Genomic DNA, 24949 nt, shown 5'->3' on the forward strand with positions numbered 1-24949 from the left:
CGCCTCTGTGTCTGTGATCACCTCACTTATCACCTCACTCTTGCCGCTAGGCACTGCATGCACCTGCCACGCAGGCAAGGTGTAGACCTGGACTGGAGGCTGGACAGTGCGAAGCTAATACATGTAATATGAGCGTTGGTGACGCGGTTGTGCCACCTTTTCGTTTCTGCTGCTATCGTATGCCTTTCAAAATCAATAGAAGAGTCATGATGATTCATCCCGGGTCATTCATCTATGTCGTGTCACTTGAGCAGCCCACGAGTTTAGCCATAGTCAGTGCACTAATCGATATATTGCTACGTGATGTTATACTATAGAAGAGGTTGGTGCGACTTCGGCGGTATTCTGTTAGAGTTTGTTTTTGTTTTGGTGTCGTCGCGGAGTCCCCAGCAACCAGAATTGGCACAATGCCTGCCACCAATCACGCCAATGGCGGTGTCCGTCGTGCACTCGGACCCATTGTTATACAGCTGCACTGTGTGTCGAGTTATGCCTGGTAGTGTGCCCGAGTCGTAAAAATAATAAAATGTGCTGAAGTCTGGTACGGGCAGCTCTGGTGAAGCACTGAACGAGGACACTGACACTTTAATACACAAGTAACGTGCTGAGAGAGTGAGAGGATTCGGAATGTAGTGGAAGTGCAGTTCGTTTGACAGGAGCTTACGTCTGTCTGTTATCGTCCACGAAGCCCAGCCGTCCGCCCCTACACGGATGTCGGTCCATCGTACTTCCAGAGCGGGCTTCCGACATTGCCCTACTAGGTATAATGATGACGCTGAATGGTCTGAAATAAAAAAGGAGACTACATAATCTACACTCGTCGTGCATGATTAAAGGGAAACTGAACGCCAAAAATAAGTATGGCTTATCCGAAGGGGAATTGGGCACTGATTCCGATGAGCTATGTCTCGAGCCGATCCGAGAAGAGGAACCGTGTCAAATTTCATAAATAACACCTTCCATATTTGGAAATTGGGCTTGATGACGTGCGTACTGCTTAGCTGTCACCATGCTGTGCATGCTCAGCAGTGTAATTGAATGGAAGAAAACAATTACTTTGGTGTTTTGCAGCTCTATTTCGTTCCCTGACGGTAACCAAATCTAGATGTAGGAATCTGTTGAGCAGGAGAGTGACACATGTCTTCCCGAAGGCTGTCCAGGCTGCAGTGGTGATGAAGAAGACACGATCATCACCCCGAGATCGATTGTAGCGAATTGGAAAACTCATGGTGAATTTGCTTCCACTCCAAGGCAATGTCGAGGTATGAAGGGTGCTTGTACTGCCTTCCAAAGTGAAGAGGAGATGAACATGGCTGTGCATAGCTGTTGTTCTACGCCAACTTACCTACTCTTGCTGATACCGTAGTGGCATATTGCAAATTTCGTGGACGAACAACTCTCTAGTCACTAGTGGCTAATGAGCAACACTAGCAGGTGAGATTTTTCAATTTGACAAAAATTGTTTTTGTTTGAGAACTGACAGTGGCAGTCATTTGACTCAGTAGGTGTCTTTGCTGCTTCTTTCCCTTCATTCGTAGGGCCGTGCTTGAATAGTACAAGTGCTTGAAGTAAAATAAAATAAATAGAACATGTGGAACATAAAATCTAATCAAGCATCAGTACATGTATTGCGAATTTCAACTTCAAAGCACATGAAATCACAATGATCACAAAGTTTATGGGATCAGGACACCATGTGTTCAACGAACACATACACACATGCTGTATCAGTGCGCACACACACATGTACACATGTGCGTGCACCCCCACCCCATCCCACAGACACGCGCGTGCAGCGCGCACATCCATACACATGTGCCCCCGACACACACACACACACACACACACACACTCTTACCCATACACATGTGCGTAGGACCCACGCACACACACACACACACACACACACACACACACACACACGTGTGCACAGACGAATACACAAACACGCACGCCCGAACAAACACAAGATACGTGTAAGTGTACATGGTCTTCCTGGTGCAGATACTGGGCCAGCATAATGGAAAATACCTCCATCAAGATGCTTGATCAAGTGTTGTGATAATGGCACTGTTTGTTTGTTTTTACAAAGAAGTGTGGGAAGGATTACAATGCGTTATAATTCATAATTGTTCTTTGCCTTGTGCTGTGCAGACCAAAATGCTTCGCTATCAACTCCTGGCTTTCCATCGGCATGGTGTTCAGCTGCAGCGGCATCTGGTCCGGGGAGTTGAAGTTGCTGGATGGCTGCACTGACACAGGATGGGTTTGCGTTGGCAATGCGATACGGCAGTCATTCCACATCATGAGCTACATGTTTATGTAATTTATATTGTCGCTCGTCCAGCAATGTCAAGGCTCTGCATGTAAACACAGGAGAACACCATAATAAAAAATACTACTCATACTCAGGGGATAATAATATAATTTTGGATTAGCAATTTCGTGCCATTTATGGGTTCCTGTCTAAACCATGCCGTGATATTGATTTCTATCTGCTCACAGAGTACCTTGTATTGTAACAATGCTCTGCCTAATCACTACCCTCCGCCAATTACTAGATTCACACAATATTCACAACGTATGCAACACAATGCTGTCTATTGACACTACTTCGAACTGAAATGCTCACTACTCTTCTCCCGTTTTCAGCTCCCTCTACCTTATGAATACTCTACATTACTGGTTTCGTTTCTACCCTTTCCATTGCTGCCAGCTCCCAGTCTTTTTCAATGCACAGCACCACCTTGAAATTTTTGTGATTTGATGTACACATGCTTTGAAGTTGAAATTCGAACTACATGATCAGATTTTTGTTCCACATATTCTATTTATTTTTACTTCAAGCACAACTCTACCGATGAAGGAAAAGAAGCAGCAGAGAGACACCTACTGAGTCTAATGACTGACACTGTCAGTTCTCAAACAAAAACAATTTTTGTCGAATTGAAAATTCTCACCTGTTAGTATTGCTCACTAGCCACTAGTGACTAGAGTTGTTCGTCCACGAAATTCGCAATATAGCACTACGGTATCAGCAAGAGTAGGTAAGTTGGCATAGAGCAACAGCTATGCACAGCCATGTTCATCTCCTCTTCACTTTGGAAGGCAGTACAAGCACCCTTCATACCTCAACATTGCCTTGGAGTGGAAGCAAATTCACCATGAGTTTTCCAATTCGCTACAATCGATCTCGGGGTGATCGTGTCTTCTTCATCACCACTGCAGCCTGGACAGCCTTCGGGAAGACATGTGTCACTCTCCTGCTCAACAGATTCCTACATCTAGATTCGGTTACCGTCAGGGAACGAAATAGAGCTGCAAAACACCAAAGTAATTGTTTTCTTCCATTCAATTACACTGCTGAGCATGCACAGCATGGTGACAGCTAAGCAGTACGCACGTCATCAAGCCCAATTTCCAAATATGGAAGGTGTTATTTATGAAATTTGACACGGTTCCTCTTCTCGGATCGGCTCGAGACATAGCTCATCGGAATCAGTGCCCAATTCCCCTTCGGATAAGCCATACTTATTTTTGGCGTTCAGTTTCCCTTTAATCTCTGTACATGTATGCTAGAAAGGATCTAGTGTCGTGAGGATCTAGTACAGTCAGTAGTAATGTACTGTATGTACATTCATTTTAGGTGTACATGTAGTAAAATAATTTCGGTGTCAAGAACCTGCCAGGTTTCAGGTGTCATGTAGATCTACATGCGCCCATGCATGTAGATCACCAGCTGCCAGCGTTTCCTGCGTTTCCTGCGCATGCAGTGCATACTCGCGGGTCATGTTATTTCATGTATGTAATCTAAATAATTAGGTGCCTGGTTTCTCTACCGAAATCACAGAAATTAAGTCTAAATACACCAAAACTAGCGTGCAGTAGTACATGTACCCGCAGTGTACATACATTGTACATGTACATGTAGTAGTCCACATTAGGGACCGGCGGATTCTGCTCGAATAGGTGGCAGATTCTGCTCGAAAAGCATTGAAATTGGCAGAACCATACAAACCTTATGGCGGGAAATTCCTCGAATTCTGCTCCATTTCTTTATCCACATACCAAACATGCATGAAACTTACCAGAAAAAGTACCGAATTCTGCCAACTTTTCTGCCGGCAGAATCCGCCGGACCCTAGTCCACATCCTTTATTGCTGAACCCACAAATAATAATTCTTGTGATACAGATTGTAAACCATTCGAGGAGTCGGTGTACTGTAAAGCGTGAAATTTTCGCGGCGTTTTTAGTTCGCGTTTTCAGAATCCGGACAGGTTTGCGAGGTTTTATTTTTGCGATTGCAGAATGGTATTCTCGCTAAACCTGTGGCATTCTTGCTAAACCAGTTTCATGGATCTCCTTTTCGCGCTGTCTAAATTTCGCGATTTCCACGCGGTCGCGAATTTCGCAGAAATTAGACCATCGCAATAATTTCACGGTTTGCAGTAACCAAAACGACGTACATGTACTTGTATAACCTAGCCTAGGTTTGACAGGAGGAGACTACTGGCTGTATCGACTCTAGCCTAGCTACGACTAAAATAATAATTATATTAGCCTATTATGTACATGTACGTGCAGGGTATGCATGGTGGGTGTTTCCCGTTTCGCTGTGATTGATTGACAGCATCTGCTTGGGGGTCACTTTGAAGTGGCCGACGCTCTGAATTGAACTCTGTAATGGACTCTCCAGACCGCCCCAGTAATTAATGTTTATGTGTGCCTAGCTACCATGTGTAGATGTACATGTAGTGCAGATATTGCCAAGAGTGCCTAGCTAGTAGCTAGGCTCCCGCACAAGGATGACTGCCTTAGTAAATGTACATGAACAGGCGTTAATGTATGTATTGAATACACGGAGTCTAGAAGATGGACCAATACTGTCTGAAGTACATATATCACAAGTACAAGCATAATAATATTATGACCCGGTACATGTACATGACTACATTGTTTGAGCGCTCAACCGCATCAAAGTCAGACTGCTCTCTAACTGCGAGATCATACTCATACTCATAGCAACTACTTACTTACTTGGGAATAATCAGATACCTTCTACATGTACCTAGTACTAGTAGTACACAGTCCAGTCCAGGGTTGCTGCAGGCAGCACGAATAGCTTTCTCAAACTGTTGCCGTGTTCATGTGTTGGTCAGCTAAGTAAAAGTTACAGGAGGACTGGCTAGATAATTGTAGGTCTACTACAGATACACTGTTTTCATATTCCAGACTACTTGTGCAGTGTACTTTGTCAGAGCGTGACTACAGTACAGTACTACTAGTGCACTCTACAGTGGCCTTCACGCGTGATGGTTGGTCGACATCACATTCTATTTTTAATGTAGGGTCTGGGCGACTCTTGGTCTTTAACTCTTGCAACCCGAAATGGAGTGTGATGATCTTGGCGAAAGATTCGTATCTTGTATTTTTGTTTGGCGTCATATACATGTACACTGTATATGTACATGTTCAGTGCTGGCAACTGAAATCCGACCCCCTGGGCGGTGCGCTCACATCGCAAAGATCAAGACCCAACACGGCCGGTAAAACTACGAAACAGAGACCGCTAGAATGTGAACCCACCGCTCAGGGGGTCGGATTTCAGTTGCCAGCACTGTGGTACGCGGGGGGGGGGGGGGGCTGACTGCTGCGGAGTTGTAGAGTGGTTTGTGTGCGATACGACACAGGCAGAAAACATCCATTATCCAAGTACCTTCAACAACTAACTAAGTTTAATACTTCAAGTACTAATCTGTAATCAATCTGACAATCAGCCTATCTACATGTACATTAGATTCTACAAATAGCTACTCGCGATCCTGGTCATGTCACGTGACCAGGGTGTTCTGAGTGTCACTTCTACTGACGTACTGTGACAGTGTGCGATCTTCTCTAGCTCTGTGCGTTTCTGTCAGGGAGCGGAAATCCGTTCCATGGACTGTAACCATGGTAACGTATCAGGATAATAATGATCGTTCCTGCTTGACTCTGCTATTCAACATGCCGTGTTACCTGCACTAGTACTGAACTTTTTAGATAAGTAAAAACTTAAAAAGACTGCACTCTGTCTCATGATTTCACGGTTGTGCATGAAACTCTGAGTTTATGCAACCATACAATATAAAATTAATGATATACAGCGTATGCTGATCTACATTATGGCCTTTTCTCTGGTCCACTGTTTGACTGTGGGGAGTCTTTTCAAAGACGCACTTTGATAATCATGCATGTAACGTTCCACCGTTTGCCATTCCCAAGTCATGACTGTATTAGTCGACAGGCTTCTTGAAGCTCTACTCCGTGTGTCGAATATTACATTGCCTTGAATACTGGAGCGTGTGTTTGCAACATTTGATGCATCTGCCATCAGTGCATCAGCTCAGATACACCGGTGAACCCCTGCACTTGTGACGTCCTGGCATTATGCTGCCCACAAGCTTGGAGCTTCTTTCCAGACGAGCTTCATAGCGGATTTGTAAAGATTGCATGCTTCATTTTGCAATTTTTAAAGAATACAGTATCAGAAGAATACAGTGTCATCTGCAGGTACATGTACTGTATCTACCCTGCGCTTTGCGAAAACAATAGTATACGATGCACACCTGTTTTGCTCTGAAGCACACAACCCACAGAGATTTCCTACTACTACTACACTACTAGTACTGAGTACTAGTACTAGTAGTAGTACAAGAGTAGTCTCTACTGCGTAGAATGGATTCTCAGCTTTCGACACTGGTACCACGATAAAGATAACAGTCGCTACCGAGCAGCGGATCCGCATGGTCACCGGATCGTAGACTTTTGTCCCCGCGGAGAGCGCTGACGAGGTGCGGCAAAAATCCGCAGACAGCAGGCACATGACACTGACCATTTGCTGACCATACATGTACGTCCTGCAGTGGCATGCCAGTGATCATCGTGAATCCCGTGATGCTGAAAGAAGAGTGCAGCACTGATCACCATCACGTCCCCCGCGGCCGCTAGTCCGTCCCGCGCGGTCGATCGAATCGCTTCGTCACTCAGCAATCGCTGTCGATGTCAACACGGCAAAAAACGACGTGCCTTCTGTGCATCGACCTCGCCAAAACAGTCCGCAAAGCCTGCATGGGCGACTTCTGGCCGTATCGACCTCGCGGCGAAAAGACACGCGGTAGATCAACACGAGGTCCATATCCAGCGAAATTTGTCGATGAAGATCGATACTGTGTTGGGTTGATTTTTGATGCCTCTTGACTTCTCTGCACCGCGCTTCAAACGCGAAGACACCTTCTCGAATCAGGGACCTTCAGCTTGTTCACGCGTTGAATTTTGGTCCCGCTCTAGTCTACTTTCATTCATTGAGCAATATGTGTGTAAGTAGACTGCCTTGTCATTGAGCGGTCGTTCCAGTTAGAAGCCCTAGCACTTCCTGTTGTAAGCGAGCTGTTGCTTTACTACCGACTCGCTCATTCTTGTGAGTGTGTTTGCGCGGAGTGCGACGTTGTCGTGCGGAGCACGTAACGGCTACTAGTCCCAGTGACGAGTTTTCTGCCGTCAGTCGGAGTCCGTAAGTAGGTAGGCAGATCGGTGCAGGAGGCGCGCCGAGAGCTGGCGTTATCAGCAACTGTGTCCTGACTGCCATTATCGTACATTATAATGACGATGTCCGGGCCGATCGACGGGTGGCCTTGTGGTGACGACTCCGATGTGCGTTTCACTCCGGCGATGGCCGACCATTGTGACGGCAATATCGGGCCGAAACCGCCTGGTGCTAGCTGTGGAAAAGACGGATTCGGCAGGATCAGCAGAGCATTCGGTGGGCAACCGCTAGCGCTGGCGGCGCTGATCGCTGTGTACCTTATCGTGCTGTCAACACTCACCGCTGCGCAGACTACTCCACCACCCGCCGGCCCTCTAGCAGGTAAGTCTTGTCACCTACGCATAGCACTAAATCTCTTGTCATGTTTGATTCTTCACTGCAGACGTGCAGTGTACTGCAGTGTCTTGCAAACTACATAATTATACAGGGAAACCTGTCTAAGGCGACCGCTCAGGGGACCTTCAAAATGTGGTCGATGTTTAAAGGGGAAGTCCGGTGAAAAATTTAAATTTCACAGTCCGTAGAGTTCGGGTCGCTGAGTCGAATGGTCTTTGTCCGAGGAGGCTGCGGCTTATGGTTCGTCAGATACGCCCAATCGAACATGTGCGAATTTGAGCGCGCATCACCCAGATCCAGGTGATGACGTCACAGCGTGCAGCCAGGTAGCCACACCATCTAGTTGTGTACAAAAATGGCCATATTCGGAGCGCGTTCGATTGGGGAACCGTTTGTCGCAGCTTCTTCGGACCAAGACCATTCGATTCAGTGTTACAAACACTACGTACCCTGTGATTTTCAGCTTGGTAAACCTGGAGGTTATACCGTATTATAGCCGTTTCCGAGTTGGACTTTTCCGTCAGCCTCTACGCGCTCTGCGCTGCGTGCAGTGTGTTATCTAGCTGTAGTGCAGTCGACTAGTCAACAAACTCATCACAGACGGAACTACTCCCGCACTGCCGTGCTGGGGTAGTATGTACAAGACTCGAGTCACAACTGACACAAGACTCAGAAAACTAGTCAACACACGGACTTGTCATGTACTACACTCGTATCAGTCGGACAGTCATGTAGTCAGAGAACGTGCCTTTCTCCTTGCCGGTGCCGGTGGTTGTGCTTTGAGAAAGAAAATTTTAGTTTTCCGCACCCGCCTCATTATTTTTATGTTACAGCGATGAGTGCACAACCGTGACAAGTCAAGTGACAAAACAGCGAACAGCTCCCGGACCTAGAACTTTCAGATTCCATAGCGTTGCGAGCGAAGAGTCGTGCCCGTGGTTCAAAGAGCCTGCACTGTTCTCCAATTCAGTAGTCCGAAATATTCCAAGTTCGCACCAAAACATCACCATTTGGCAGGCTACTGGAGTCTAAGCGAATCTAATCGGTATGGAACAACATTTAGAGCACTCGCATCACTCTTCTCCGTTTTGGCGACCCTGCTCTCCAGCGATCTGATCAGCCTCGTCTGCAATAGCTGCTGCTTCTTCATCAGTCGGAAACTCAGTAGCGCTCACTCTTGACCGGCCCGCGTGGCCATTTCTTCAGCTGAATACCGAGGTTCTCAGCCCCAGACCGAACTCATGAAGGTCAGCCATGGCTGCATCCTCACTCTCACAAGGAGTTACAGGTCTTCGGGGTCGCTTGCACCAAACTATCAGTCGCCAAATCATTTGAAATAGCACTGACACTATTACTTTCACGCACTCCTTTTGACCTAGCTGCACGCTATGACGTTGCAGAGGGTGTGGCGCGGCCGCATGACGTCATGGCGCAGCCCCCGAAACTCAGTTTTTCAAACGGAAATATCTCGAAAACGCTTTGTCGGAGACACGTGGGACCAACACCATTCGACTCAGCGCCCGAAACTCTACCGACCCTGAAATTTAAATTTTTCACCGGACTTCCCCTTTAAGTTAGTTGGTCTCCTTATCCAGGGTCATTTGACTGGAGGTAGCATCCCTTGGTTGTGGTTGTTGTGGTCTCCTTGGACAGGCGGTGGCGCATGGCGTTATCTGAGTAGTCGCCTTGACAGGTCTTACTGTACAACAGTATAAGGCGACCACTGAAGGGACCTGCAGAATGTAGTTGATGTGCCTGTTGACAGTTGGCATTGAGTTGGTCTCCTTATCCAGTGTCATTTGACTGGAAACAGCACTCCTTGGTCCAATGTGTAGTGATCCTCATGAGACAGGTGATCACCTTCTCAGTCAGATCACCTATTGTAGCTTGACATGTTTTCTGTAACTGTTACCAAATGTACAGTGCTGTGCTGTGCTGCTCAATGACATCCAGGCGAGTGAGTCAAGTTTGTGCGTTGAATCGTTTCGCAGTCCAGTGTTCGCAGGTCTAGGGCCGCGCAATGCCCGGCGCATACTTGACTGACTCTACTGGATTTCAATAGGTTTTTCATTTGCCCCACGAGACCACACGACGCTTGCAGACCACAGCACGAACAATTCACCAGCCACACTCCACGAAAACGTTCGTGGAGTGTGGCTGGTGAATTGTTCGTGCTGTGGTCTGCAAGCATCGTGTGGTCTCGTCGGGCCAAATGAAAAACCTATTACTACTATTTGACGGACATATGGAATATGACAACAAAGAATTCTACTGGATTTCATTGAGCGGAACTGTAAATAAGGTCCCAAGAGTGTGCAACTCTAGAGATCCTTTCCACGCGGGGGTTCCCCCAACAGCAAAAGCTCACATCACGTGGTGCAGTGTTCACGTTGTACAGTATACGTCGTACCCAGGTGATTTTTTTATTGAGCAGTGGAGTAATACAATATCACTCTCTGACAGAAATACACCCAGTTTACGGGGCTAATCAGCGTGATTATTGCAGATATTCGGATTTCACGCACGTCTTTGTTGTATACGTTGTAAGAAACTCGCCTGGCAACACGTGATGTGAGCTCTCACCGGCAGACACCCATACATGCAGAGTTGGGTGGATAGATTAGTACATTTTACTCTTTCTATCACCATAGGCATAAAATGAATATCGACCAACTAACGCTGCAATCTCTTCATCTTTGTAGCTGTCAATTTGCATGCCAGTACGGCAAGCATGACCGCAATGGATGGGTTTTCTGGCCATGCATGATGTGACTGAAATGGAAACGCAGTGCTACTTTTCCCTCGAGCTTCGGATTCTTTTGGGCCCCGGATTGTTTTGGCCCCAGAATACAGATTGGTTTAGCCCCGGATTGTTTTGCCCCCCCCCCTCCCTTCTGGCTTATTTTGGCCCGGATTGCTTTGGCCCCGGATTGCTTTGGCCCCAGATTGTTTGCCCCCGCCTTTCCGGCTTGTTTTGGCCCCGGATTGTTTTGGCCCCAGATTGGTCTAGCCCCGGATTGTTTTGCCCCCCCCCCCTTTCCGGCTTGTTTTGGCCCCGGATTGTTTTGGCCCCAGATTGGTTTAGCCCCGGATTGTTTTGCCCCCCCCCCCCTTTCCGGCTTGTTTTGGCCCCGGATTGCTTTGGCGCCAGATTGGTATAGCCCCGGATTGTTTTGCCCCCCCCCCCCTTTCTGGCTTGTTTTGGCCCCAGATTGGTTTAGACCCCGGATTGTTTTGCCCCCCCCCCCCTTTCCGGCTTGTTTTGGCCCCGGATTGCTTTGGCCCCAGATTGGTTTAGCCCCGGATTGTTTTGCCCCCCCCCCCCCCTTCCGGCTTGTTTTGGCCCGGATTAATTTGGCCCCAGATTGGTTTAGCCACGGCTATAGGTGTGACTTCTTCTGTGCACGTGACAGCAATGCAGGGGCGTCGGAAGGTATTTTAATGTGGTACGGTCAGCCATCTGAAGTACAATTTACTCGTGGGGGAGGGATGGCTGAGGCGAAAATTTTGGGAAATTAGAGCCCAACTCAGTGCATTTTATTCATTCACAGGGTACTTGGAGCAAATAGTGGTACGGTCAATACCGTAGTGACCGTACCGTGTCCGACGCCCCTGGCAAAGGGTGCGTGGTCGGCAGGGCCCAGCCCAGCCCAGTCACTACCTGTGCATACGTCGCCAGCTAGTGTGAAAGAACTCCAAGAAACCACCCAGGCATGCATGGGTCCTTACAGTATTACACCTTACACAATCCGGATCTGAGCTAGTCCAAAGTCAGCAGCATTGCCATTACTCCCACCTGGCTTTGACGTGGCACTTCCAAGCCCTGTAGCCTGTATCTGTACTACTGTAAGACATGTTATTATAACGAGTCGCAAATGTAACGATCGTCCGAAATTCATAGGCTAACGAGAACGTACGATAACGATCTTGCAGTCTTCAGGCATATCCGCACATATCACATGATGTGGCCTTGCAGTCTCAACAGAACTTATTATATCGAAGAAATGCAACTCGTTTTAAAAAAAAGGTTAGATTTGCTTCCTGGTTATAATTTACATGTCTTACAGTAGGCTGTAGTCTGTACATGCACTAGGCTGTAGTCTGTACCTGTACTAGGCTGTAGACTGTACATGTACCTGTACTAGGCTGTAGTCTGTACAAGTAGCTTTGCTGCTGTATACGGAAAGTCCCTGCTTGCAATTTGGACTAAAGGGAAAACCCCTACTGTCAGTATTTGCTGCATACTGTCACAGTAGTTCCTTCTGACAGGGTGTGCTTAACGTCTGCCATGCTGTCATGTATCCTGCATACGTTTGGTCGTTACCTTCTAAAAAGGAAGCCCTTGACAATTTTAATGGTATGTCCGTGTGTTCCGTGTCCTGCAGACCCCTGTTCGTTTCCCAACTCCCTGCGGTTCCGCGACGCTCCGGGCTATTGCTACTCGCAGCCGACTAACGCCGCCATGTCGTACGCGGACGCCGATGCAGAGTGCCGAGGGCGCGGCATGGAAGTGCTGTACTTCAGCGGTGCGGCCGAGTTTGATCTGTTCCGCAACAGCGGCCGTCTGACGGCGGATGCGTTTCGAACGCCAGGGCGCACCTTCTGGACGTCACTGCGAAAGGACGCCGTCCTGTCTGTTACCAGTTTGACATGGCTGACCGACGGCGGGGATGCACTCAACACAAGCTGGCTAAGCGTGCCCGACGTGGGCAACACAATCCTTGCTGCAGAACCGTCGCCATTCCGAATGCCTTTCATGGATGGACTGTGCGTGGAGATTGTGCTCACTTCGGAGTCGGGGATGGCCCTGGCTGGCCTGAATGATCTGCCATGTACCGAATCACGCGGCGTCCTCTGCAAAAGTGGTACGGATAGTTAGCAAACGGGGGTTTAGAAAATGACACCCAGCAAAAATAATCTTATTTCTATTTATTGCAACGCATCAAAGTCCAGTGGGAACACCGGTGAAGAAAGTGGGTGTTGGCCAGCCATGGCAGATAAGTAGGAGTTGTGAAGGAAATAAGAAAATTAGAAATAGGGATGTCCGGTAAGTGTATGAAGTCAGCAACACAGTCAGCAACACAGTCAGCAACACAGTCAGCAACACAGTCAGCCCAAACAGCACTTGTTACTCTGAGCTCCGCGCAGGAGATGGCGTGCCGAACACAACTCAGGTTAGCACTGAGGAACGAGCCATATGCACTGGGTTTTAGTACTGTCCTCTCGCCAGAGGTGGATTCAAGAAAGAAGAAGAATAGAACAAGACAGTGGTGGCGACTTCGGCGATGATTACGTAGGGAAGGTGCTTGCTGCACATACTAGATCTCGTGCAAGTGTCCAGTCAAGTCGGCGGAAAAGCGAGAGCTCCGGTATGGGGAGCAAACACATTTTTCCTTATAGGCCTTTCACACGACGGGAGAATGTCACGGACTCTCGGCCTCGCGACATGATCACCAGGGTGATCATCGATTTATTTGAGATCTGAGCCGTAGGCCCGTATCCCGCGAGATTGTAGCCCGCAGCACCCTGACCCCTGGTTGTGCGTTTTCGTTTTCGGTTTCGCGTTTCATGAGCTGGCTTGTATGCGCTGTGTCGACAATTCATGAGCTGGCTTGTACAAGCATGTACTTTGTTGTATGCGCTGTGTCTGCAGAGCTAGTCGGCGTGTGAAGTGTCTTGCCGCGTATCGTAGAACCATAGCATCGTGCAATCGTGAGCACGAAACGTCATTGTGATAGGGCTACAAGTAGAAGAAAGAAAGAGCAACAAAAATCCAGATGATTGCGCGTGGGCAGTGTCGGTACCACCGATCACCGGAGTGTTTGAGATTGGGGACCGCAACAACAGATCAATCATGCTTCCATAACGTAATCAAGTAGCGTGCTTCGCTGTCTGAAGAGTGCTCAATACGTGTATAGTGCAGAGCCTTGTACACAAGAGAGATTGGAAGCTGCGTCGCGACTCATAGCTGCATATAGTACTAGGATCATCAGGCAAAATTCACTCATTTTTCATTCATTTTATTTTGAACTCGGATATTGAGCCATTGTAATTATGCGTAAATAAAGGAAAGACGAAGATGTTAGGAGTTACGAGCTACTGTTCACCAAACATCACTAGATCATATTATGCAGTCACCAAGTGTGACGATAAGGCACGGAACTGACAAAGAGTACCGAGACATTCAGAGCGACCTGACACCTATATTATATTGATGTCCCAAGGGCAAACACATGCATATGCTTTATCGCGGAGATCTCAAGGTTGAAAATACTTGTTTGTAATAATGGAAATGTTGGAGGATAGTTCTAAATAAATGGAGACACATCCTATGTGTCTAATGTGTTGTTGAATTTGGGAGTAAAATGAGACTACTCTACCGAATATCCGTACATCTTCACTCTCCAAACGGTCTCTGGGCTACACCAATCACTAAAAGAAAAAGAGATGTTTACTCTACCGAAGACCGCTTTTCGACCTAAGAAGAGAGAGGCATGGGTAAACATTGCCTGTATGTAGAGATGTGAAGCAGGGCCTGTTGTACGGATAGCTCGTCGAAGTGAAAGTCTGTCATGTGAGCAGCAATGATGGATCCGTGTGTGTGTGTGGGGGGGGGGGGGGGGGGGGGCGCTCGCGTGTGTGCGTGTGTGTGTGTGTGTGTCTCTCTCTCTTTCTATCTCTTTGTCTATCTGTCAATCCATCAGATGCTATCTACCTACAGGTATCTGTCTACCTCTCTATCTCTCCATCTGTCCATCGATCTGTCTATCCATATATCCATCTATCTATCTACAAATCTATATTATTTTCTCTGTACCTTTCGATCTCTCGCACACTGGCACACACACACACACACGAATACACACACGCACACACAAATACACACACATACACACGCACACACACACACACACACACACACACACACACACACACACACACACACGAACACACACACGCGCACACACACGCAAATAAACTGCATTTTTCTCGTCCGTCTTTCTCGCATTTTGTTCAGACGTGGATGAGTGCAACATCACAGCCAACACGTTTCCGTGCCCCGACAAGGATGGAGAGATATGTGTCAACACTCCGGGAAGCTTCTTCTGCAAACGTAAGTATATTATCAGCTACGTAGGTTTTCCATAGCTCGCTGGATTGATATCTGTTCGCTACAACCAACCTTCCGTTTTCTTTTCTTTCTTTTTCCCATCTCTACTTTTCCACAGTGTCCTTTAAAATTGTATTCACAGTGGGTCCAATGTTATTAGGAGTTCTGCCTGTTTTGATTTCCACTATAAATAAAGTATACAACGACAAGTACCGTTGGAGTGAATCTTGATGGTCTGCTCTACGTTACGGGAACGCGTTGCGGAGATTCCCGGGAACACTCTTCGCGTTCCCGTAACGTAAAGGAAACCTGTTCTGCTCTACGTCCACGTAGAGAAATCACGTGGAATGTGTACTGGGAATTTTCCCTTCTGAATTTGGCAGTTTGCTGCCTGATTTGTGTGATGTCCAGCAGATCCGTATGCATGTTCTTCGCGTGTGCCACAACGTGGAGAACCTCATCTCCGTGCAGAGAATCTGGACCACACGCAGCCGTGAACTCTAACCCAGACACCTGTTCTGTACCTGGTTTTGCCGCGTTTCCCCGTATGGCAAAACCTCGCTATTATCTCACTCTTGCCTGCCTCAAAACGACCCTCGCTGCTCTGTCGTTTGATCATTATTTGAATGAAAATCACGAAACCATACGAGGATCACCATGGTTACGTTGTACATACTTGCACATGTGCAGGTCGATGCGATGTTCGTCTCTCGCATATACTTCAGTAAGACTGTGTTATTCTAGTCAAACGAATTGCACGTCTGAAAGGACCGAAAACAGCGACTTTTCGAGAGGTTTTAACCCTTTAAGAGCCACAGGAAATTTTCAAAATTCTGCATTTTTTCGTGTTCCTTGGATCATAGCTTCAGTTCTACTCACTCAATCCTCACAATCTAGGGCTTCCTGGAAAGGTCTCCGCGAGAGGAAGAGAAAGAGGTCGATCATGATAGCCAGCACACCGTCTATCCAGCGTTAGATCGCAGCGACAGTACGAAAAATGCCCCAAATGCGTCCAATTGCGTCCCGCTCCAGATATTTCATTTTACTCGATCGTGGATTTCCAATTTTTCGCTGTGTACTCTTGACAATATCAACAGTGAAATCCGTGCAAATTCGAGTAAACCAGCGTGACGAAAACTCTCAAAATTCTCAATACTAAAGTCGCACTGCGCGCTTTTGAAATTGCCGCAATCGCGGCTCAAATTACGAGTGATTTATCTCAGGAACCGTTGCTCGCAGCGCTTCGCGGATTGTTTCTCCCGACAGGTGAGAGTTTTCTCTTCGCCCTGGATATTTCGATCACTGGATTTGAGCGAGATTGAACTGAGTTATGATCTTTTGAAGTTTTGCATTTGAATGCGTCGTTTACGACGCATTCAAGTATGGGGCGGCTCTTAAAGGGTTAAGACCATAGGGTATTATATGTGCGAGATTACGGTAGTTGGACTGAATTGTTGGCAATCATGGCTTCCTTGTAACTTCTGTTGTAATGATTATTGTCTTTCACAGCATTTTGCGAAGTGGCATGTGGCGATGCGTCCTGTGGCCTGGATGCGATCGGTAACTGGACATGCTTCTGCAATGATAGCGCTCAAGTGTACAATGCGTCGTTGCGCACCTGCCACTGCGGGACAATGCAGCTTGAGAGCATCGTGGAGGAAACTGAGCGCCTTATATGCATAGTGAGTGTAACGTCTTCTGCTGGTTTGTCGTTGCTGACGGTAGTAGTGGTGCAGGCAGTGGTGGTCCTGGCCATGGCGCCTCTTGTACGGGCAAAAATACCATCTTGATCAATTTAAAATGTAAAGAACTCACAGCAAATGAAAAGAAACCACAGTTAAAGAAAAGAACCCAACCAGCCGCACACGGAGCACACAAGAGGCAACAGCATAAATAAGTAAACTTGCTCGAAAAACATATCAGTGAAATCCATGAATTTAGACCGGAACTTGGGCCTCCGACACAGCCAGTGCAGCAGACGAACCACCAGCCTCCAGAACCACGGGACGTCCGAACAGCTTCCTGCAGCCATGGTGCTGCTGTTGGTGGTGGTGGTGGCGGTGGCAGGGGCGTAACTGGCCCCCCTTTTAGGGAGGAGGGGGTGCATGCAATGTATGTGTAGGATGGACTCAGCCGCTGGTGCATATCATTCATGGCCGTAATGTACGCGCTGAGCCTAGGCCGGAATATTTGGGGGGGGGGGGGGGAGTGCACGTGCCCTATGCGATGTACACGCCTGTGTGATGTTGGTAGTGGTGCTGCTGGTGGCAGTAGCAGCTCCAGATGTGGAAATAGTGGTGAGGATGGTGACCATGGTGATGATTGTTGGGTGTGTGGGTGTGTGTGTGTGGGGGGGGGGGGGGATGGAGTGCAAGTCTGTGACGTTTCTCAGCAGATTGTATAGGTCCGCGTTTGCGTACCCTATCCCCTTCCAGAACATTTCCAAAGCCAAGCTTAGCTGAAGTGGATCTGTATGCCGTTCGCTGCTTCTCACACACATGATTTGTATGCCTGTACTTGCAACTTTATGTCTGCGTGTGCGATTGTGCATGCATGCATGTGTGTGTGTGTGTGTGTGTGCGTGCGTGCGTGCGTGCGTGCGTGCGTGTGTGTGTGTGTGTGTGTGGGTGCATTTCTGTGTGTGTCTTTGTGTGCACTATTGTGTGCACCATTTTCTTTCAGATTAAGCAGAACACGACGTCGGCGACAACACTGATGACGTTCCTGAGCAGCGAGACAGCCAGCAGTGAGGAGATACTCTCGGCGCTGCGGGGTGCATTGTCGGACCCGATCAACTTGGTCAGTTGGTCGTACCATTATCCTTTCCGTATTTCCTCGAATACAAGTCCCATCCTTTCACACTCAACTTCAGGGCCAGCAGAGTGGGTGCAGCTTGCAGTCGAGCATGACTTACTACTGGAGCGAATATATTAAAAACAATATTACATGGTTCACACAGTTATACACCACTACCCAAAAACGGTCTCTGGGCTACAAATTATTCCAGAAATAATTGATTAAAAAAAGGATTTTCTTTAATTCATTCCCCAAGAGACCGTTTTTGGATAGTAGTGTATTAATTGTGTGAAGCATGAAGTGGCTACAGTGGAGCCTGCAAACCCTTAGGAAGGTGTTTGATATGACATGGACCTGAATATGCGGATGTGATCTACAGTCGAGTGCAACTTCAGGCAATCGGGGAAACACAGTATTTCTCAATTGCGCTGAAGTTTGTTAGCAGAACTCTGTGTCCACAGCTCTCTACCTTCTTGTTAGCCCACATGACTTGTGTGTGTGTGTGTGCGTGCATGAGTGCGTGCATGCGTGCGTACATGAGTGCGTGCATGCGTGCATACATGGGTGCGTGCATGAGTGCGTGCGTGCGTGTGTGCGTATGAGGAGATGAAGGATTAGCAAAAACAGCAATTGTCTTGTCACTTCATAAACTGTACGATGGATAGCAGAGTAGTTATTATTATGATATCTTCATCGTCCTTATTTTTGTTATGTCTTGGCACGCACTCACACATCATTCATTCTCCCACTGTACTACAAGTATTGGCGATTCGGACGTGAATTTTCAAGAGTTTCCAGAACAAAGAAAATAGAAACCGACATGCCGTATTTTACCGCTATTAGTCGACCCGGTTGTAAATCGGCCTGGTTACACATGAATGTCGACCCGGTGATATATCGACCCGGTTGTGTGTCGATCCCGAAAACTGTGGGCCTCAATTTTCCGGTTCAGTATCAACATGATCAATAGCGGCTTGTTGTAAGTCACTCCTTTTTTGGTCATAAAAATATCTACTTCTATAACCGGGAAAATACAGAATAGACCTTCGCTAAACGTCACAATCACGTGAACCGGGGTCCCGGGAACCCGGGAGTGGCGAGAGGTCTGCACTCAGTGCACGGTGGACTCTGCGTGCGAACACGAGAGTAGAAAAATACCAGTATTTTCCTACTCCCTTGTACGAACTTGGCCTTTCTTGCCATTCGTTTCATGTACGCGTGCCCTAGCTTACGACAAATCCCTGAAGGCGAGTCCAAAAATCACGTCATCGATTAAGGTCTATATGATCCAATAATTCACAGTGATCCATGCTGACCGCACCAAAGGGGCAGGTGTGGTAATATAACCAACTCTGCTACCCCGGAAAGCAGCAACAGTGGCTCTGTGCGAAGTGCTCCGTACACTGAACGCCGATCATTTCTCACGTGTGTTTTTGGTGTGTGTTTGTGTGTGTGTGTGTGTGTGTGTGTGTGTGTGTGTGTGTGTGTGTGTGTGTGTGTGTGTTTGTTTGTGTGTATCTGTGATTTTGTCCATGGGTGTGTGTACATGTCTTCGTGAACATGTGCTTCTGTTGGAATGCCTGTATGATCCGCTATGTTGGAATGCCTGTATGATCCGCTATGTTGGAATGCCTGTATGAATGCCGGTATGAATGCCTGTATGATCCGCTATGCCAATGCAGACAGCCAGAACTGTAGAACAGGCCATTCAACGGCTGGTGAACTTGAGTTACTTTGACAGCAATTTTACGGCGTGGAACAAGTAAGCTCTTGCGCCACTTCTGCTCTTTCATCGACATGCTGTTTAGGGCCGTGGATTCCTGGTCATTATCCATTTGAGTGCTACTGTGAAGCTGTGTGTAAAAGAAGACCACTGATACGATAACCTTTTGCTTTAGAAGAGCTAGTTTTCATAGCTCTATTGGATAAATCACTGGGTATTCACTGGGTATTCACTGGGTATTCACTGGGTATTCACTGGGTATTCACTGGGTATTCACTGGGTATTCACTGGGTATTCACTGGGTATTCACTGGGTATTCACTGGGTATTACATGTATTCTGGAAAAGAAGAACTCCCGTTTGTGCGAACACAATACAATCTCCCCCTTGGTGTTCGTCCTAAAGAGGTTTGACTGTGTGTGACACCTGTGGGTGTGGGTGCTTGGCGGCTAAATGCTGCTAATCATGTGTGCATGTTGGAATAACCCGTGCTATTCAGGAGCATGCAACATGAAGAAATCCGACAGCATACCTTGCACGTTGTTTTGAAGTCGTCGTATGTCGGTTGTCTCAGAGTGGGACCGAGTGGAAGCAGTGATTGATTGGTCCGGCAATACACTAGCCCTTGTCATACTTTGTGTAGAGTAGTGGGTACCCCTCACACTTGCAGGTCACAGGGGCTTCATGGTATTGAATGTGGAAGACATATTCAGAGAAGAGAGAAGAATGGAAGAAGGAAGACAAGAAGAAGATTAGAGAACCACTGGAGCATGCGCTCTTCTATACGTGATGAGATCTCATTGCTATGGTGAAGGAGCGGGAAATACGAATATTGAGTATTGTACGGTCTTAGTATAAATACACCTATTACACACACGACCTCCTCAGCAGTTAACACACATTGGCGGCCCAACAACGAGGTCCAGTGATCACCTGACCAACTGTACCAGCTCGGGCGGGCCTGCAGAGCATACCATGCTGTCTGTATGTTTGCATGTCATGTGTCTGCCGTGCACCAATGCAGTTTGGGAAATCAGCTGTTGGACTTTGGCACCAACCTTCTGTTTCTGGGCGGCAAAGACGAGGCGGTTATTACTCAGCCTCCGAGTGCCGGTTCTGGACTGTCGTTTGGTCTGTTCACTCTTCACCTGACGGAGCCGCATGACTCGACACTATGCCTGGATTATACAACAGGTAAACTGCTATCCTGTATCCCCTCCGTCCCTCTCACTCTCCCTCTCCCTCTTACTCTCCGTCCCTGTCCCTCTCACTCTCCGTCCCTGTCCCTCTCACTCTCACTCTCCGTCCCTGTCCCTCTCACTCTCCGTCCCTGTCACTCTCACTCTCCGTCCCTGTCCCTGTCACTCTCACTCTCTGTCTCTGTCCCTCTCACTCTCTGTCTCTGTCTCTCTCTCTCTTACTCTATTTCTACCTCTCTCGTTGTCTCTCTCTCTCTCTCTCTCTCTCTCTCTCTCTCTCTCTCTCTCTCTCTCTCTCTCTCTCTCTCTCTCTCTCTCTCTCTCTCTCTCTCTCTCTCTCTCTCTCTCTCTATCTATCTATCTCTCTCCCTCCCCCCCCCCCTCTCTCTCTCTCTCTCTCTCTCTCTCTCTCTCTCTCTCTCTCTCTCTCTCTCTCTCTCTCTCTCTCTCACACACACACACACACACACACACACACACACACACACACACACACACACACACACACACACACACACACACACACACACACACACACACACACACACACACACACACACACACACACACACACACACACACACACACACACACACACACACACACACACACACACACACACACACACACACACACACACACACACACACACACACACACACACACACACACACACACACACACACACACACACACACACACACACACACACACACACACTTGTTGCACACTGCCAAAACTGGTCACACACACACACACACACACACACACACACACACACACACACACACACACACACACACACACACACACACACACACACACACACACACACACACACACACACACACACACACACACACACACACACACACACACACACACACACACACACACACACACACACACACACACACATACACACTCTCTCTCTCTCTCTCTCTCTCTCTCTCTCTCTCTCGGTACAGTACTTTGCCTCATTCTCGCTTTGGACTGGTTTCACATCTTTGTCATGTGACTATACTTGTGTAGAAAGTGATCATGGCATGTGTACAGTGGAACCAACATGGCCGACATCATGTGACCCAGGGATCGATTTACTTTGATTTTTTTGCATAGCAGTCACTGCTACATAGTTTTACAATTGACTAGCAACTCCCAGTATTGATTAGCAGTTTTCCTTCATCGAAAGTTTACATGTATATCTATACAATAGCAGGATTTTGTACAGAAGAGGACAATAGCTGCAGTTGCTATTTGCTTTTCAAAACGAACGGTTGACCTGAATATTTTACGTCAGGGTTTTCGCTTTTTGGATGGCGGTTTGAACTACCGTCAGCTCCTGCTTTTTGGCAGGAGTAGCTGTTCCCTAGGACAATTTGGAGCCACGCATACTGGCAGTGATTAGATAAGAGGTCATAATGAAGCAGTTGAGTCAATATTCCAGAAGCGTCGTCGTACGCCGTCATGTAGAGTTGCGACTTTCAACGTCCGTTCACTAAAATCAAAAATCAAAAAACAAACTCTCGCCGAAGATTTCGAGGCCTACAAGCTCGACATCCTTGGGATTACGGAGACCTGGATAGCCGACAATGGAGTTGATACCCTCGGTGATGGCCACAAGCTGTATAGGTCCGGAGGTCAATCGTCTCGCGCTGGCGTTGCCATCCTCGTCAACAAGAAATTTTCAAATAATGTTCTGTCGTACCAGTTCCACTCTGACCGAGTTGTATCTGTACGAATGGTACTCAGCCCGCGACCTGACAGTCGAGCTGTCACGGTCGTGTGCTGCTATGCCCCAACTCTCCAACGATCCACCATCAACCCTCAGGAAGCTGACAACTTCTACGAACTTCTCAACAATGTTGTATTGAAAACGAAGAACCGTGACGAATTATGGATATTAGGAGATTTGAATGCTAAAGTTGGGAGTTCGAGGCCGGGATCTGTCAGCCCTGTTGGATGCTACTCTAAACACACTATATCAAACTCAAATGGATGCAGACTTGTAGAATTTTGCGAGGACAACCGGCTGGTGCTAACCAACACACTGTTCAAGCACAGGATGCAACATCGCTCAACATGGTTTTCTGATGGTTTAGTGCATGCGGATGGAAAGCCTGTGCGGAATATGATAGATTACGTGATAGTAAAACGTTCCACCATGGCCGCGGTTCTAGATGCAAGATCGTTTGGAGGCTTCACCACGCGCTCTGATCATCACCCTGTTATTGCAGTTCTTGGCATCGCACTTTCTAAAGTCCATCCGACCGTCAAACAACAAGACCCATGTTTCAATCGCTATAACCGTCCAACCGCTGAATCGTCGAAACTGTTCTGCGACCGTCTCAAGGAGAAGTTACCTTCTCTGCTTCCACTCTCCGCAAACATCGACCATGACTCCGTGGATAAGGCGTGGCGTGGATTCGTCTGGGCTACGCATGATGCAGCGCAGGATGCATTCGGGAAAGTGCCCACTGGTTCTGCTCCGAAAGCAAGCACGAACCCTCGTGTTGCATCCTTATCCACTGAACAGAAGAATCTGCACTGCCGCATAAACGCTGAACCTGATCCAGAGCATCGTAAAGCTTTAAAGATTGAAAGATCTGCAAAACTCCACGAGATTCGAAGGATACTACAGAAGGAGGGCGAGCAATATTGGCAACGTAAGGCTGTTGAAGTAGATGCTTTACGTCCTGACCCACGGTCCTACTTCAACGCCATCAACAACTTACGCCAACTACGCTTTGGGAAGAAGGCTGCGCCTGTGCGTCTTGCTGACGCAGACGGCAGAATCATGGCAGACATCTCATGGAATCTTAATGCCTTTAATGAATATTATGAATCGGTATTTTACACTGATGGCCAGCCACTCGACCTCAGGCAGCAATCAAATGAGGAAGATCCATTCACAATCGAAGAAGTACGGTCTGCAATTATCAAGCAGAAGTCTGGTGGTGCTGTCGGTCCTGATGGTATCAGTGCTGATGCTTTGAAGTCAGCTAAAAACCTTTTCGCACCCTGGCTGACGAATTTCTTCAACGCTGTTCAAGCTACAGAGTACTGTCCTGACGACATGCGCTGCGGCCTCATCGTTCCCATCTACAAAGCCGGCAAGCCTCTAGGACATCCAAAAAGCTACCGCCCCGTTATGCTCCTTTCTGTCGTCCGTAAGATCTTGACGTCAATACTCACCCGACGACACACACTCCATGTGCAGTCATATGTGGCAGAGAGCCAAGCTGGTTTCCGCCCTGGCAGATCGACCACGGATGGTGTCTTTTACGCCAGGACGATGTGTGAGCGCGCACTACTTGGCGACTGGTCATATTCATCGGCACTATTGGACTTCAGCGGTGCGTTTGACACTGTCATTCGTCAGGTTGCTCTGGAGAGGTTAGCCACTGCTGGCGCACCAACGTCCACCACTGCAGTCCTAGTATCAAACACAACAGCCCGCACGAAGCTTGGTAAACAACTAAGCAAACCATTTCCAACGAACATCGGCGTCGTCCAGGGTGACCCAATGTCACCAATAATGTTTATAACTTACGCCGAAGGTTCCATGCGTAAGATCCGAGAGCAAGCTCTACCCGCGTCAGACCTACCAGCAACTTTCACACAATACGCAGACGACACCACTGCCCATCAGAACGAGCGATCATCTGTGGAAGAAACCGTCCGTGTGTGTGAACCCGTTTTCTCGGGTGACAATCTGAAGCTGAACGTGGCAAAAACTCAATATTTCACTGTGACCAAGGAAGATGATTCCTGGAAATCGGTGAAGCTGCTGGGGAGTATGCTAGGCACAGCAGAAGACATAGCAGCCAGAGTGTCTGCTGCAAATCGGGCATTTGCAAGCATTCCATGGAAACGCCACAACCTGAATTCCAGGCTGTGTATGTTTTCCTGCCTGATATTGCCTGTCTTACTGTATAACTGTGCGCTTTGGACCTTATCGCAAACATTAACCGACGTCGTCAATGTATGGCACCGGAAGAAACTACGTACCATCATTGGTATCACGTACCCACAACGAATCTCGAACACAGCGCTGTATGCCAGAACCGAGCAGACCCCACTATCCCAAGTCTGCAGGCAACGGAGACTGCTGTGGTTCGGCCATGTAGTGAGGGAAGGCGAAGAATCGTCCTCTTTCCAAGCCCTCCTAATGTCAATCAACACAACAGACATACGACGA

At 47.8% G+C, this 24949-nt stretch overlaps 1 protein-coding gene across 3 annotated transcripts in view; it reads left to right on the forward strand.

Annotated features, from left to right (window-relative positions):
• The window catches only part of LOC135824496 (uncharacterized), an 88204-nt gene that overhangs the window by 28035 nt on the left and 35220 nt on the right, over nt 1–24949 (forward strand). For 2 of the 3 annotated variants that reach the window (XM_065337230.1, XM_065337231.1), the window contains 5 exons: nt 14939–15034; nt 16541–16713; nt 17714–17830; nt 19510–19589; nt 20574–20743. In XM_065337230.1, the coding sequence (XP_065193302.1) occupies nt 14939–15034; nt 16541–16713; nt 17714–17830; nt 19510–19589; nt 20574–20743 (636 nt within the window). Of the gene's footprint in view, nt 1–6911; nt 7906–12305; nt 12786–14938; nt 15035–16540; nt 16714–17713; nt 17831–19509; nt 19590–20573; nt 20744–24949 lie in introns of those variants that run through there. The other variant, XM_065337232.1, reaches the window with a different exon arrangement.

Source organism: Sycon ciliatum, chromosome 9, assembly GCF_964019385.1.
Source record: "Sycon ciliatum chromosome 9, ocSycCili1.1, whole genome shotgun sequence".
NCBI classification, from domain to species: domain Eukaryota; kingdom Metazoa; phylum Porifera; class Calcarea; order Leucosolenida; family Sycettidae; genus Sycon; species Sycon ciliatum.